Source organism: Python bivittatus, unplaced genomic scaffold, assembly GCF_059951505.1.
Source record: "Python bivittatus isolate LINGU-HERP-01145 unplaced genomic scaffold, Pbiv_v1 ctg000060_np1212, whole genome shotgun sequence".
NCBI lineage: Eukaryota > Metazoa > Chordata > Lepidosauria > Squamata > Pythonidae > Python > Python bivittatus.
Window position 1 is genome coordinate 9,364,181 of NW_028277044.1, and position 13,996 is coordinate 9,378,176.

The 13,996-nt window shown below is 38.9% G+C and overlaps 2 protein-coding genes across 6 annotated transcripts in view; one reads left to right on the plus strand and one right to left on the minus strand.

The window, feature by feature from the left end:
• POGLUT2 (protein O-glucosyltransferase 2) overlaps window positions 1-3,091 on the plus strand; it is a 20,841-nt gene extending 17,750 nt beyond the window's left edge. The window contains exons 9-10 of the mRNA XM_025164002.2: window positions 580-684; window positions 2,890-3,091. Coding sequence (XP_025019770.1) covers window positions 580-684; window positions 2,890-2,907 — 123 coding nt within the window. The 3' untranslated portion in view covers window positions 2,908-3,091. The remainder of the gene's footprint in view (window positions 1-579; window positions 685-2,889) is intronic.
• TEX30 (testis expressed 30) overlaps window positions 1-12,451 on the minus strand; it is a 14,891-nt gene extending 2,440 nt beyond the window's left edge. Inside the window, exons 1-6 of one of the 5 annotated variants that reach the window (XR_015795381.1) lie at window positions 11,997-12,148; window positions 9,126-9,196; window positions 8,264-8,494; window positions 7,830-7,881; window positions 7,216-7,418; window positions 6,135-6,349 (exon numbers count right to left, since the gene is read on the minus strand). Coding sequence is in view for 4 of the 5 variants with exons in the window: in XM_007424064.4 (XP_007424126.2) it covers window positions 6,188-6,349; window positions 7,216-7,418; window positions 7,830-7,881; window positions 8,264-8,494; window positions 9,126-9,196; window positions 11,997-12,117 (840 nt within the window). In the remaining variant the exon portion in view is untranslated. Of the gene's footprint in view, window positions 1-6,028; window positions 6,350-7,215; window positions 7,419-7,829; window positions 7,882-8,263; window positions 8,495-9,125; window positions 9,197-11,996; window positions 12,149-12,172; window positions 12,284-12,339 lie in introns of those variants that run through there. The other 4 variants (XM_088136476.1, XM_088136477.1, XM_007424064.4 and 1 more) reach the window with 4 other exon arrangements.
• Between the last annotated feature and the right edge of the window lie 1,545 nt (window positions 12,452-13,996).

Genomic DNA, 13,996 nt, shown 5'->3' on the forward strand with positions numbered 1-13,996 from the left:
GCATCACTAACAGAGTTTAATTTGTAGAATCTGCAAGTGAGCACCTTGGAAAAGTTATACCCTAAATTTTTGCTAAGGATGCATTTGAGCTTCCACAGATCCCACTCTAAAGAGAGGATGGGCTTCTTAAAACAGCCATCAGCAAAGATTAAAGAGCTGAGCTTTAGAAAGCCTCTCCTAAAACAGTCTATGCATTGACATAGAAATGATGGTATTTCAGCAAGTCACCTTACAGTTTTTATGATATTTAATCTTATAGAATCCAAGTTTCCTAAGCAGTGTGGGCCATTTTTTGCACTAAAACAGCATCACATTTTTGGTCAGCTCAAGGACCATCACAGGCTTTGCCTGGCATGTCCAGGGCCCATGTTGAGAGGAGTTTTTTGGAATTCTGATGAGTGAAATAAATACTGGAAGCATCTGCAAGACATAAGGCCCCTTTAAGCGTCCTTGAGCGTCCCCAAATGCATGGAAAGTTTCAAATGTAGGGCTGAGGTTTTTTGTCCTCCTTAATCAACATCAAGTGGTCAATGTTTGAAGGAACAAGGCAATTTTTTTCTTTTTTTAATTTTTCATTAGGAATATGCCAAGCTACAAGTGAGTGATCCCAAAGTTAGGGATGGCATGGAAAAAGTGGTGCAGCCTGAGGATGACCTCTTTCCCTGTAATTGCCACCGAAAAAAGGTAAATGTAAAAGTTAATAGAGCATCCTCGCCTGTTGTTAATGAGAACAACGTATGCCACTCAGACTCTTAGCTTGACAACACAAATGTTGCAGTGCCAAAATGGAATTTTTTGCTGCTTTTCCATGTATTGAGGGGGGAAGGAAAGAAAGGTTCTGATATATGTAAACCAAATCGTAAGATGTGAGCTAAAACCTGCCAGGTCAAAAAGAAGAACAATTTGTATATTCAGAAAAACTAGAATTAAATGTATTCTACATGAAGAAAGTTAAGTTGCTTGACAAATCCTGCCAAGAAATTTTCGATTTGATTATCCTACAAACATAATGCTGTTTCAGGAACTTTGTATGATTTCTCTTGCATACTACTGACTTTTGTTTTTCCCAGATTTAGTCTAGTTCTGGGAGTCATGCAACAGTGCATCCTTGCTACAAAATCATAATAAGCGTAATTAACTATCATTTTGGCTTCTAAGATTACAGAAGGCATTTCCCTTATGCTTCAAGGAACCCGCTTTTAAGAAATATTAAATATGAGATTCTCCTGAGACTGAATTCCACATTCAGTACTAGATCCCGTTTTTTCTATACTCCCACAGAATCCTGACATACATACAACCTGATTAGTCAGATATTTTACATACAAATATTATCTTTGTTTCTTTATTTATAAAATCTGTTATCTAATTCTTTACTTATTTGAAGCTTGTTTTCAAAATACAAGGCTGCAACTACACTCAAAATGCATTCCTTTAAAAGCTCTATTACCCCCCTAATTAAATTGTATTTCCAAGATGAACTGGAGGGTATTGCAAATTAAAAACAGAAACAAAAGGAATTTAGAAGGGGAATTGCAATATCCTCCTCTAAATATGTTTTGCAGAAGAGAGATATTATGAGACGTATGCAGTTTAAAAAATATATATATATGAAGTGTGTATTTTCCTAATGTTCGAAGGATTGCTTCTACGTACCAGAGCATAAGACCTATACCATCTGTAGGTCCACCACTTGGGGACATTGCTGTGGTCCCATAAAGCTACTCCAATTCATATAAACAAACACCACACTTAAAAAAGCTCTTTCCTCATCTTCATATCTACCTGTCCCAGATTCCATCTACAAGGAAGCCTTGTCCTTTCATTTGAAGACAGTTTCAGATTGAGTAGAAGCAAACATTTCTCAATACTTCCTTATTAGATTTGAGGAGAAAGATGGAAGTGAATGATTCAACTTTCAAAGTGCACACACTCTTTTTAGAGAAATTAAAATACACAAGTGAGCATAATATATTCCAGATCCTTGGAATAACCACAGGCCATCAAAATCCATTACTGAAAAAAACTTGTGTTAACTAGAGACGGAAGTGTCATAACAGAATAGGGAATTTATTTATTTATTTATTCATTAATTCAATTTGTATGTCTGCCCATCTCAAATAAGTGACTCTGGACGGCAAACAATCATAGAATCAATTAAAACCAAAATTACAATCACAATATAAAAAAATTAAATACAGCAGCCAAAAAAATATTATAATCCATAGATGTTAACATAACCAGGAAATGGGGCCCATCACACACTTGAGATGCCAGGCCCGGGCACATAACGAGATCCTCAAGGCCTTATGAAAGGCCAACAGGGTTGAGGCCATCCTAATCTCTGGAGAGGGAATGTTTCAGAGGCCAGGCACTATGGCAGAAAAGGTGCGCCTCCTGGTCCCTACCACCTGACGTTCCTTGGCTGACGGAACCTGAAGCATGCCTGTCCTGCTGGACCAGATTGGACGGGTAGAAACAACTGGGAGAAGATGGTCCCTTAGATAACCCAGCCCCAAGCCATGAAAGTCTTTAAAGGTGACAACCAGCACTTTGAATTGCACCTGGAAACACACTGGCAACCAATGCAGCTCACGAAGCAGTGGTGTTATATGTGCCAAGTAACCAACACCATTTCCTGCCTATGCAGCTGCATTCTTCACCAGCTGAAGCTTCCGAATGCTCTTCAAGGGCAGCCCCATGAGAGCGCATTGCACTAATCCAGACGGGAAGTCATGAGGGCATGAGTGACAATGAGTAGAGCCTCCTGGTCCAGGAATGGGTGCAATTGGCACACAACCTGAAGGTGTGCAGAGGCCCTTTAGAACACTTACAAATATAAAGATAAATTATATAAGCCTCAATAGCCAAGTTTCATCTTACTTACAGGTCAAAGAGGAACTCTGATGAAATAGAAGAAAACCTGTGGCTGGAAAATTTTGCCTATCATCTTCTGAGGATAATAAAGGTTATTCTAACAGTGTAATGGATGCCCTCTCTTGTGCAGTATTAACATGTTGCTTTTATAAGTTCTTTTTTTTAAAAAAAAATAAATGTTCTTTCCATGAATTTATGGTCACTTTTATTTGAAGACACAGTTTGATTATCTCTCTCCCTTAATTACAAAATAGCTAACATATAACGACTCACTTTTTTGTATCTGTATTGGTAAAATATTTCTGAGCATGATGAAACTGACACCGGGGTGGGGGTGGGGACTAAAAATGACACCATGTCTACACTCACTATTTAAGGTTCTTCCTTAGCATAGGATGCAAACATGTTGTATATGAGGTATATTATCAGTTCAACAGTGCTGGACACCTTTAGCTCTGATTACCATCTTGTCAAGCTAAAACAGTCAGACAAGAGACCATCAATGAACCCAGGATGTACCAGCTGCTTTGAAGCTTTTTGAAGCCAAGACTCTGGCACAGCTCCTCCAGGTGTCAACTTTGAGAAACTGGAGAGTTCAAACTGGCATCCTAAGAAAGTTATCTTGGGTAGCAAAATGTGCGCCTAACAGTTCTCTGCATTGGGAAGCAGGGCTGTTAACAATCAAAACAAGGTTATGGCTTCGTGAACTCAGATATTGGCTGAAAGCTCACTTTTAGCTCCAAAGTTTGGTACACCTTATCCTGACAGATAATTTTTATTCTCGGAAGTGACAAATTACATAAACTGGGGTTCTCAAGTGAGATGCTGAAGCACCTGGGATAAGATCAGGCAAATGGTAGCTCTTAAAGAATTCTTGACATAGAACTACAAACAGAATATACCAAGATGTCACTTAGAGCAACAAATGTCATCTTAAAGCAGCATTGGCTCAAATAACAAACTTTGGAGGGCCTTTACACTATTATGCTTTAATATTAACATCAGCAGTGTTGGAGAGGGTGTGTATTGTGTGCCTTTGAGTCAGTTTTGACTCCTGGCAACTGCCTGGACAAGTCCCTGCAGTTTCCTAGGCAAGGTTTTTCAGAAGTGGTTTGCCATTGCCTGCTTCCTGGGGCTGAGAGAGGAGGACAGGCCCAAGGTCACAGCTTTGTGCCTAAGACAGGACTAGAACTCAGTCTCCTGGTTTCTAGCCTGATGCCTTAACCACTACACCAAGCTAGCTCTCTAAATCCCCTCCTGAAAGATTTGTCCCTGTAAAGATGGGAGTATTGAATCATGGGATTGTATCCTGCTGTACTACAATTTTCACTGAGACATCTGTAATGAGTTACTAACATCTCTTAGCCTATTTCCAGGTCAGACCAGAAGAATTCCATGTCTTTTGGTAGATAAATATCCTGAGATAGTTCTTGCTGTTGCAAAGCTTTTATTTGTATCCTGTAGAATTTGTGCATTGTTGGCAACCGAGTAGGCTAAGCACAATTACAGGACTTTTTATCATGTATGCTACGTTATACTTCATATTACAAACTTTTTTTTTTTTAAATGAAGTCTGGGTCAGTGACCCTTAATAAACCTTGACTTGACATCCATGAGTCAGCTTGGGGGGAGCTGATTTTTCATTCACACTACAGAAAATCTCAGTGATTTACCTGGATGGATTTTCATCCATTTTGTGATTGATTACATGCCATCAAATCATTTTTGATTCCTAGCGATCATATAGATAGATTTTCTCCATGACAGTCTATCCCTAACTTCGCCTTTCAGGTCTTCCAATGGTGCACTCATTGCTACTTTAACTGAGTCTACACCTTGCTGCTGATTGTCCTCTTATTTCCTTCCACCTTTTCCAGCATCAGAACTTCTTTGATAATCCATGTTTGTCTTGGTTGTCCATGGTATTCTCAGGACTTTTCTCATACACCAATTTCAGAACCATCAATCCTCTTTCTATCCTGCTGCTTCAAAGTCCATTATCCTATACATATATTGTACATTATGCTAAATCTATGAGGAGAAAATGGTGTGGAACAGAATTTTTCAATTTATAATAATCTAAAGCCTTGCTGCAATCCAACTAGAAGCCTTTAAACCAGTTTAATGCTGAAGTAACTGGCTACAGTGTAATGAAACCATACTTTTCTTAAGCTAGTTAGTAGGGCTTGTTTAATTCAAGGGTGTTTTTCAAACCTGTTTTGATTATAATAGCTGTTCACAAAGAACTTTCTCATGGGCTTGGGCAGATGTATTGGCCTTCTTGCAGCCAAGCAGCACTGAGGACTACAAAATAAGATAGCTTGTAATTTTGTTCTTTTAAAAAAGCCAGAAAAATATTGAAAGCCATTTAGAAAACCGTAAGAAACATTTAAATTCAGTTGTTCATCACTTTAATTTCCCCCGGCAGTATTTTGTTCTGATCTTCCTCTGCATGCTGCGGGTGCTGGAGCAGCTTTTGATCAGCTAAGCCAGCACAAATACTGCCACATGATATAGTCCACGACAATTAGCTATACCACCTCTGCCTCAAGCTCTCTTAAGAGTAATTTGTTCCTTACTTTTCACAAAATCTTGAGTTACCTAAAGTAAATTGTTAATGTTTCAAAAAATAAGATGGAAAGAAGAGTTAAGAAAGTAAAAAGAGGAGTGCATTAAGAGAAAATACTGGTTGGAGATTATAGGAAATTTAGTTCAACATATCTGAAGGACATTTTGGGGAGACTGCTAATAGATATGTAAGTTACTTGTTCACTGCAGTAATTAAATTTCTGCTGCACACAGTGTGCATTTGTTATAACCACACCGAATCACTACTCTTTTCTTAGATGATTTGTGGCTGCCAAAATTCAAGTTTAGATAACAGAAAAAGGAAAAATAGTAAAAAATGTATAGTTTAGTTTTAAAATTTCAAGAATATATCAGCAAACTTTTTAACATTGTATCCCAATTAATGTGATTGTTGATTAATGTGATTAGATGGCATTATTCTGCTATTTCAGGCACAAGAGAAGTGTTACAAGAAGTGTAACACACTAAAACTGAAGGTTTTTTCCCCCTTAAGTGATGTTTTTTTCCAAAAGGAAGCAACAGTGTATAAATAATATGAATGATATACATTAGAAAACTTAATAAACATAAAGAAGTTTATTTCAGAAATTGCCATCCAATATAAAAGATAATTATGTCTATTTCATGTTTTTTCAAGACATTACTCTTGAGCTGATGAAAATACTTACTAAAAATTTGTAGACTGCAAATCCTATTCAGCAGTTGATAATTGCCTGTATTATTATGCAATTATTTCTTTGATCCAGGTCAAAACCTGAGCATTTATTTCCAATAATATTTCATCTCCAGATCGTCCTCTGACTGCCATGCTATGATTTGCATTTTCAATCCAGACGATTTTCTTAGGTGCTTTTATCTTGGTTGCAACATCTTCCAATAGTTGCTATTTTAAACAAGGAAGGAACAGAAACCCATATTTTTCTAAGCCATTGTGATCCAATTTCAGTATGAATTTTTTAAACTTTAACTAATAATCTATAGGTCTGGACATTGAGTAGGAAGTTTCTTTCTCTAAATGGGCTCCATTAATCAATATAAAGCAGTGTTGTCCAAACCTGGCCACTTTAAGATGAGTGGACTTCAACTCCCAGAATTCCCCAGCCAGCCATGCTGGCTGGGAAATTCTAGGAGTTGAAGTCCACTCATCTTAAAGTGGCCAGGTTTGGACAACACTGATCTAAAGCATAACTAAGGAGCCTCAGAATAAAAAACAAATACCTACATGACAGCAAGGTTAAGGACAGGCTATAACGTTGTCAGCCATACACCTCAGTGAGTAAAGCACAAGAAAACCTGGGTTAAACCTGGGGTTAAAAAGTTGGGTTTGGACTAGAAACACCAAGACTCAATGAATGAGATTCACTTGGTGATTACAGGGACTATTTTACAACCTACTCACAGCATATAAGCCAGTGGGCATAAACAGCAGAGTTTCTCAACAGTATCCCCTGCATTTGGAACTCTGTTTTAAACTCCATCATCCCTAACTTTCATCTTCAAATCTATAATTGATTTAGGAGTCTGCTATGGCTGTTGTGGATATGATGCTAGGTTATGCATTCTTCAGTTTTAAGCATTTTAAATTTAAATTTTCTGTCCCCTTAAGAGATCATCTAGAAAGCTATGGATAAAAAATTTCCATTAAAAAATTGAAGTAAACAACTAGCCTGAAGCTCCTTTCACACTTTTCTAACAATGGTACAATGAAATCAGGTTTTATGTCTTCTTTTAATACATCTGATAACTCACTTTATCACATAACTCATCCGCAGTGCCAGACACAAACAGGATGGGGGAATTAACGAGCAATAAATCTTCACTTCGAAGTTTAGTCTGAAGCTTTGGCCGATGCAAGGGATAGGACAAACATATCAGGCCTCGAATGAAGCTATCATTATTTTGGTTAGCCTGTTGTGTCACAATGGCAGCAGCACGGGAACCCATTGAACGACCTGCATTCATTAGGAATCAAGGATGAAAAAGTCAGCTCTTCATGTATTCTAGTGTAAATCTTAATTTACTGACACAATAATTCATTGCACTGCTTATAGCAATAAACTTTACTGCAGTCTATAATTCCAAACATTCCCTAGGGTAGCTTCACATCTTTCCATCACACAATCACCTGGAAACTCATGAAATTAAGCTTAACTGATTACAGTACAACCATTCCTTACATCCTCACAGCTAAATAAATGAGTTAGTGAAAAGAATTCTGTAATTAAGGGTCGAAGATAAAATAGGCTTTTCTTTCTATTCCAAAATGTGTCTCCACAGAAACACACTCATTCTCTGATTTTTAGGAGTGTGCTATGCAATTATGCAATATTTCCTTATTCATAAGTCATCACCAAATTTCTTACCTCCAAGAAAAATTCCAGAAAGTTTGTAGTCATCTGACAATCTTAAATATTCCTTTAAAAAAAGTTTCAGTTTTAACAATGTGAGTAAAAGGTAAAGATTAAAATAATACTTTGGTAAAGAACAATATAAACAATATCTACCATAAATAATAAAAATAAAATTTGCTGATCAAAATATAATACCTTTGATAGGTATTTAATGCAATGGACAAGTAAAGGCAAAGGCATAATTATATAGAGTAACAAATGCTTCTTATACAATTGTTTTAAAGCACAGTTATGATCTGTTAAATTTGGGTAGAAACCTAACTATATATCCAACACGCATACAGCCCATATATCAACTGCTAAAGCCACACAAAAATCTTAACTAATTTAGGATTCTTCAAAGCATCCATTTTTCTTTCTCTAGAAAGGAAACTGGGTTTTCATACCACAACTGCTTTATATGCTTTAGCCCGATGGATGATGTTAAGGCTTTTGCAGGTGAATCGCAGACAGAGAAATCCATTAGATGCAAGGTAGTTTGCCAAAGAAACGAGGTGAAAGAAATTCATATCGCCTGATGCTCCATGAGTAATAATCACACCATAGGGTAGTATCTTGCTAGGAATGCAAAAAATAGCATCTAGGCATTTGGTTCCGAAAGGTATTTTCACATTAGTCTAGAAAGAGAAACACTGAAGTCAACAAACTGCAAACAAATATATAGGATGGAACTGTGTTGTGTGTTGAATGCAAAAAGAAAAAAAATCCATTTCAAAAAGCAAGAAAAATATTTTTTGTAATGAAGAGACACGCCTACTGAGAAACTATCTGTTCCCTTCAACCACAATTCAGAAACTCAAGAGCAGGCCACACTAATGGTCTATGGATATAAAAAAATAAAACACAGATTTAAAGAAAGTCACCAGCTTGACACGTCTCCTTATCATTAGCAGTAGGCAAATGAGGTTTACAAAATTCCTATCAGGCTATTGTTCAATATGGATAAGCATGCCAGCAGAATTTCTTTGTGAGTACTGTACTCATAACTTCTGTGAATTATCAAATTTCATGACTTTAACAATGAGCTTTACAGTTCTGTTCTATGTATAACTGCTGGAAGACTCTGGGCACCTAGAAGACACACATTTATTAGGGCACAGGACTTTTTTAGCATCCATTTCATCAAAGTTACTTCAATGGAAAACATTCATAGCTAAGTCCTACAGTGTTTGGTAAGACTTGTTCTCAGATAAAAGGGTATAGGATTGCAGCTTTGCACAGTATACATGGCAATATAGTCCTGCATACCTCTCTGTAGTCACTCATTTTCTTTTTATAATCTTGCAAACTAGTGATCCAGAAAGTCTGACCATAAATCACTGCAATAAAAAGAATAAAATGTTAACAATCCAAGACTGGACTGTTCCTTGGATGAACAAATGTGGCCCTCTGATCCACTGCTGGACACCGAAAGACTGAACGCTAAACTTATTTTGTGTTCGCTGATCATACTGATAAATGCCGTTCCACTCATTTTCTCTTTGTGCAATAAATTTTCCTACTGGGCTTTTATTAAACATATTGGAGCAAATTTAAGTACTGAAAGTATGCAAACACCTAACCACACCTATTTATCCTTTTAGCAGAACATTTTTCACTTTAGGTAACCTGGCAGGCCCTACTTTTATGCACAGGAAGTGAGCTATTTATATGAGGTTTCAGATTTTAAGAGAAAGCAGAAAAGGACAGCAAACCAGCAGCTATCAGAAGTCATCTGGGTGACTTTGGGCCAGTCACAGCCTTTCAGCCCTAGGAAGAAGGCAATGGCAAACCACTTCTAAGAATCTTGCCCAAAAAAACTTCATGGACTTGTCCATGTAGTTGCCAGGAGTTAAGACTCACTTAAAGGCAAAAAAATAAAAAAATAAAAATGCACACACAGGGGACACAGTGATCTGATACTGGTGCTTCCTCTGTGTGTCCTGTCCCCTTGGTGCTGAGGGACTTCTGGACAACTTGGACAGCTGAGTCAATTAAGCCTGCAGGATAACTGCCTCCTGGTCCAGAAAAAAAATGCTGTAGTGAGCTTGTTCCCCTGCTGAGTTGAAGGTTTTCCCCATTTTTACATTTGCAGAAAACTAAATAGTCATATATGTGGATCTCTGTCCTGCATTTGTTGCCCCTGGGGGCATCATGGCATTTATCTGCCTTGTCTCCAAGGTGATGGATGACAAAGCCTAACACATTTTATACACCTTGAGGCTACCCTTGGATGGTACCAAGAGTAAGGGAGAAAACATTCCTCCTTTCTCATACAGTTAAAGGCAATTTAACTGTAAATTGTTTGCTGGGACCAAGCAGAAAATGCCATGAGGATACCTCAAAAAAAGGATATGATTGAATGATTTGAAAAGAGAATGATTTGGCTCTTGTTCCTTTTTTTGCCCACCAAAAGGTTTTTGCCCACCAGTGAGTTTTGCACACCAATTGATTACATCTACTTATTTCTAGTATCTTGTACTTTTTTTCCTGCCAAATGAGTTAGGGTTGGAATTACTGATCAATTGTTGACATTTACCTCTGTGAATTTATGTATCCTTGCTGTAGTCAAAACAAGGATATCACACCTATCCATGGCGGGCAAAAACTTTTTGGATGTGAGATTTTAACCCAGACAAAAAAGGAACAAGAGTTCATGATTAGGTGTAAGCAGGGAAAGGCAGGTCAATGACAGTTTGGTAGCACTTCCTCTGGGCAGCTTTTCACCGGAGGCAACTCCATGACATCCCACTCTTCCCTTCTGAAGCCAAGCCACCTCCCTCTTTCTCCTCCAACAGTCATCTTTTTTTCCTTTTCATCTAAAAGTGAACAAGATGAGAAGAGTAAAGACGGTACTTCTGTTTTTGCCCCCCACCCCCACCCCCACCCCCACAAGACTAGACCCAAGGAGAAGAAGGTGGTAAAGATTGTTGCTAGATTAAAATGATCATTAAAGAAAAAAGGGCTTTAGTTTGCACCATTTGGATTTTCTGGTTCAAGCACCTTAGAATATTATAGTCTAAAGCAGTGTTGTCCAAACTTGGGCACTTGAAGATGAGTGGACTTCAACTCCCAGTATGCTGTGAGTAGGTTGTAAAATAGTCCCTGTAATCACCAAGTGAATCTCATTCATTGAGTCTTGGTGTTTCTAGTCCAAACCCAACTTTTTAACCCCAGGTTTAACCCAGGTTTTCTTGTGCTTTACTCACTGAGGTGTATGGCTGACAACGTTATAGCCTGTCCTTAACCTTGCTGTCATGTAGGTATTTGTTTTTTATTCTGAGGCTCCTTAGTTATGCTTTAGATCAGTGTTGTCCAAACCTGGCCACTTTAAGATGAGTGGACTTCAACTCCTAGAATTTCCCAGCCAGCATGGCTGGCTGGGGAATTCTGGGAGTTGAAGTCCACTCATCTTAATGTGGCCAAGTTTGGACAACACTGGTCTAAAGTCTACACTTTGCAGCCTTTCCAAGTCATCACTTGCAATTTATACCCATCTATATCCACGGGCATGTCAACTGAGAATCAAATATATCTGGCAAAAGAAGACACAGCTAGTGCGGCCAATGTGCCCTTTGAAAGAGGACAGTCCTGAGCTTGGAGAAGTCCTCTATTTGAGGGACTAGCCCTCAAGATAGCGGGCACGCCGGTGCACCTAACCAGTCTCCTCTATTATCAAGGACATATGCTCTATTACTTCTACAGCTAGTTACTAAATTACTGCTAAATGTTCACTTACATAAATTAATTGTGCAAATGCCACACACATATACGCTCATTCATTGCATATCTAGATCTCATTTCTTTGTTTGTTGCAATAATGAATAATAATAATAATAATAATAATAATAATAGCAGCAGCAGCAGCAGCAGCAGCAGCTTCCGCCCACCCCAGCTTTATCTCGCCTGCTCTCCCATTAGAGCCGTGTTGTACAAACTTTGCCACATTAAGATGAGTGGAGTTCAACTCCCAGAATTCCACAGCCAGCCAGGCTGGCTGGGGAATTCTGGGAATTGAAGTCCACTCATCTTAAAAGTACCCAAGTTTGGACAACGCTGCTTTAGAGTTTCTTAATCCCTCTGCCCTCTTCGTCTCCTGAAACTTGGGGTAGCAAAGCCTGCAGCCCTGCGCTCGCTTACTTGAAATAAAGCGCCACGAAGTCCCGCAGGCAGGACTTCCGTGCAAATGTAGACCATCCTGTGGCTTCCACCCCTTTCTCTCCCGAGACGCCCCGACCATATAGCAACCCGAAAAGAGCATGCCGGGAGTTGTAGTCCGTGCTTCGAGCGAAAGCAAGCGAAGGAAAACCTCTTACCCTCGCTGGTTTTAGCATATTGCTTCGAGAATTCCGATCGAGGCGTCCCTTGTGCGTAAAGAATATATATATATATATATTCGCTTAGAGCGACGAAGGGCAGCCCGTTAAAAGTTAAGTTCGCTTCTGTCTATATGATTTAAGTTACATCAGAATCATTCTCAAACCTCTTGTGGACTGCAAGGTTTCGTGGTTAATGGTTATCCAACGTTATTTTACTCCGTGGGACAGTAATAGAAGTATCTTCTGGTCGGGCAAAGGCTCTGCGCAGCTGGGTCACCTCGCTCTTCAGGAATCCGGCTATATTTACTCTCATCTTATTATGAGTTCTCATCGCTTAGAACATTTACTCTTCTTCACTTAAGTCCGTCGAGTCTTGTGTATTCCGAGGGGAAGTGCAAAGTGAGCAGAGGGGAGCCTTTTTCATCACACGTGTTCTGCGTTTGCCCAAGATGCTGCCACCCATTAACTAGTGGGTTTGTAGCTAGGTAGTGCAAACCCAAGCAAGGTAGCTAGCTTTGTAACAAATACATTCGGCATCCTTCCCCAGCCTGGCTGTCTTGATGTACTGGACTACATCCTCCATCATCCTCCCCAGACAGCCTGGTTGCTAGTCTCACTGACAGGGTGATGAGCATTGTTCTCCAAAAAACTGGAGGATGTAACACTGGGGAAGGCTGATCAAGGGCGTGCTTCTGTATTGCTTGCAACTCGATGGCAGCTTTTTCTAGCCTGGTGTTTAAGTTGGACTTCAGTTCCAATAATCCTCTGCCCACACAACCTAATGAGGAGTAATGACATTGGCAGCACACGTAGAAGCACCAAGTTGGGGAAAGAGTATTAAGAGGTAAAGAAGAATGTGTCAAAATAGCAAAGACTGCTGGGTTTGCTATTTATATATCGAGCAGAAAGGACGTATGCAAGGAACCCTCCACACACAGGCCAGTGAAATATGTAATCTTTAGCCTGAAACAAAGTTTTCTTGGTCGGTGTTTCATAAGCGGGAGGTCAGGGGATCAGACAGTTATTTTGGGCTGTGATCATCAGGTGGAAACCTGCTTACCTCATGGTTTAAAGTTTGTTGGGAAAGAAAAGTGTCAAAGATCTTAATGTCAAACTGACTTCATATCAGTGGAATCCATTGAGACCAAGGGTCAAACTTACGGGCCCTGTGAAAGGCTCACTGGAAGGATACCATGTGGGCTGCTGAACAAGAATTCCTTGCAGTTAATCATCCTTGCTAAATCAGCAGGGGCTGAAATGCAAAGTCGGGCTGAGAAAAAAGACTTAGTAGAGAAAATGTAATCATTCAGATAGGAAATATAAACTGTCCTGAAATCATGTTGCTTTAGAAATATTTACAGTACAATCATAGGCTTCTATACTCACAAGTAAATGTCCCTGAGGTTAATTATGTTTACTTCTGGGTAAATATCTAGTGGATTAGAAAGGGCGAAATGAAAGGTCATGGGCAAGGATATAAATGATCTTTAAAACAATTGTAAGTATTTATGAGGCATAATAAAGTTTGAGTTTGGTCATATAGTTGGCATGGGGGGAAGGAGCAGGGGTGTTGTGTTTTTAAATAGCCGTGAAGCTGGCAGAAATTCAGTAGGTTTTAGTTACTAAATACAATTATGGGGAAACCACCATTTATATCTATTGGACATCATATTTTTCTCTGCATTGTCCTACAGTACAGTACTTGGATTTTCTTTCTCCCTAGCAGGGCTTCTGCCAGAGAAATTTTTCCATTTCTGCATTATATTATATAAAAATGTCCCTGTGGAGCAAAAAGCCCACCTGAGGTAGCCATAGTCTTTC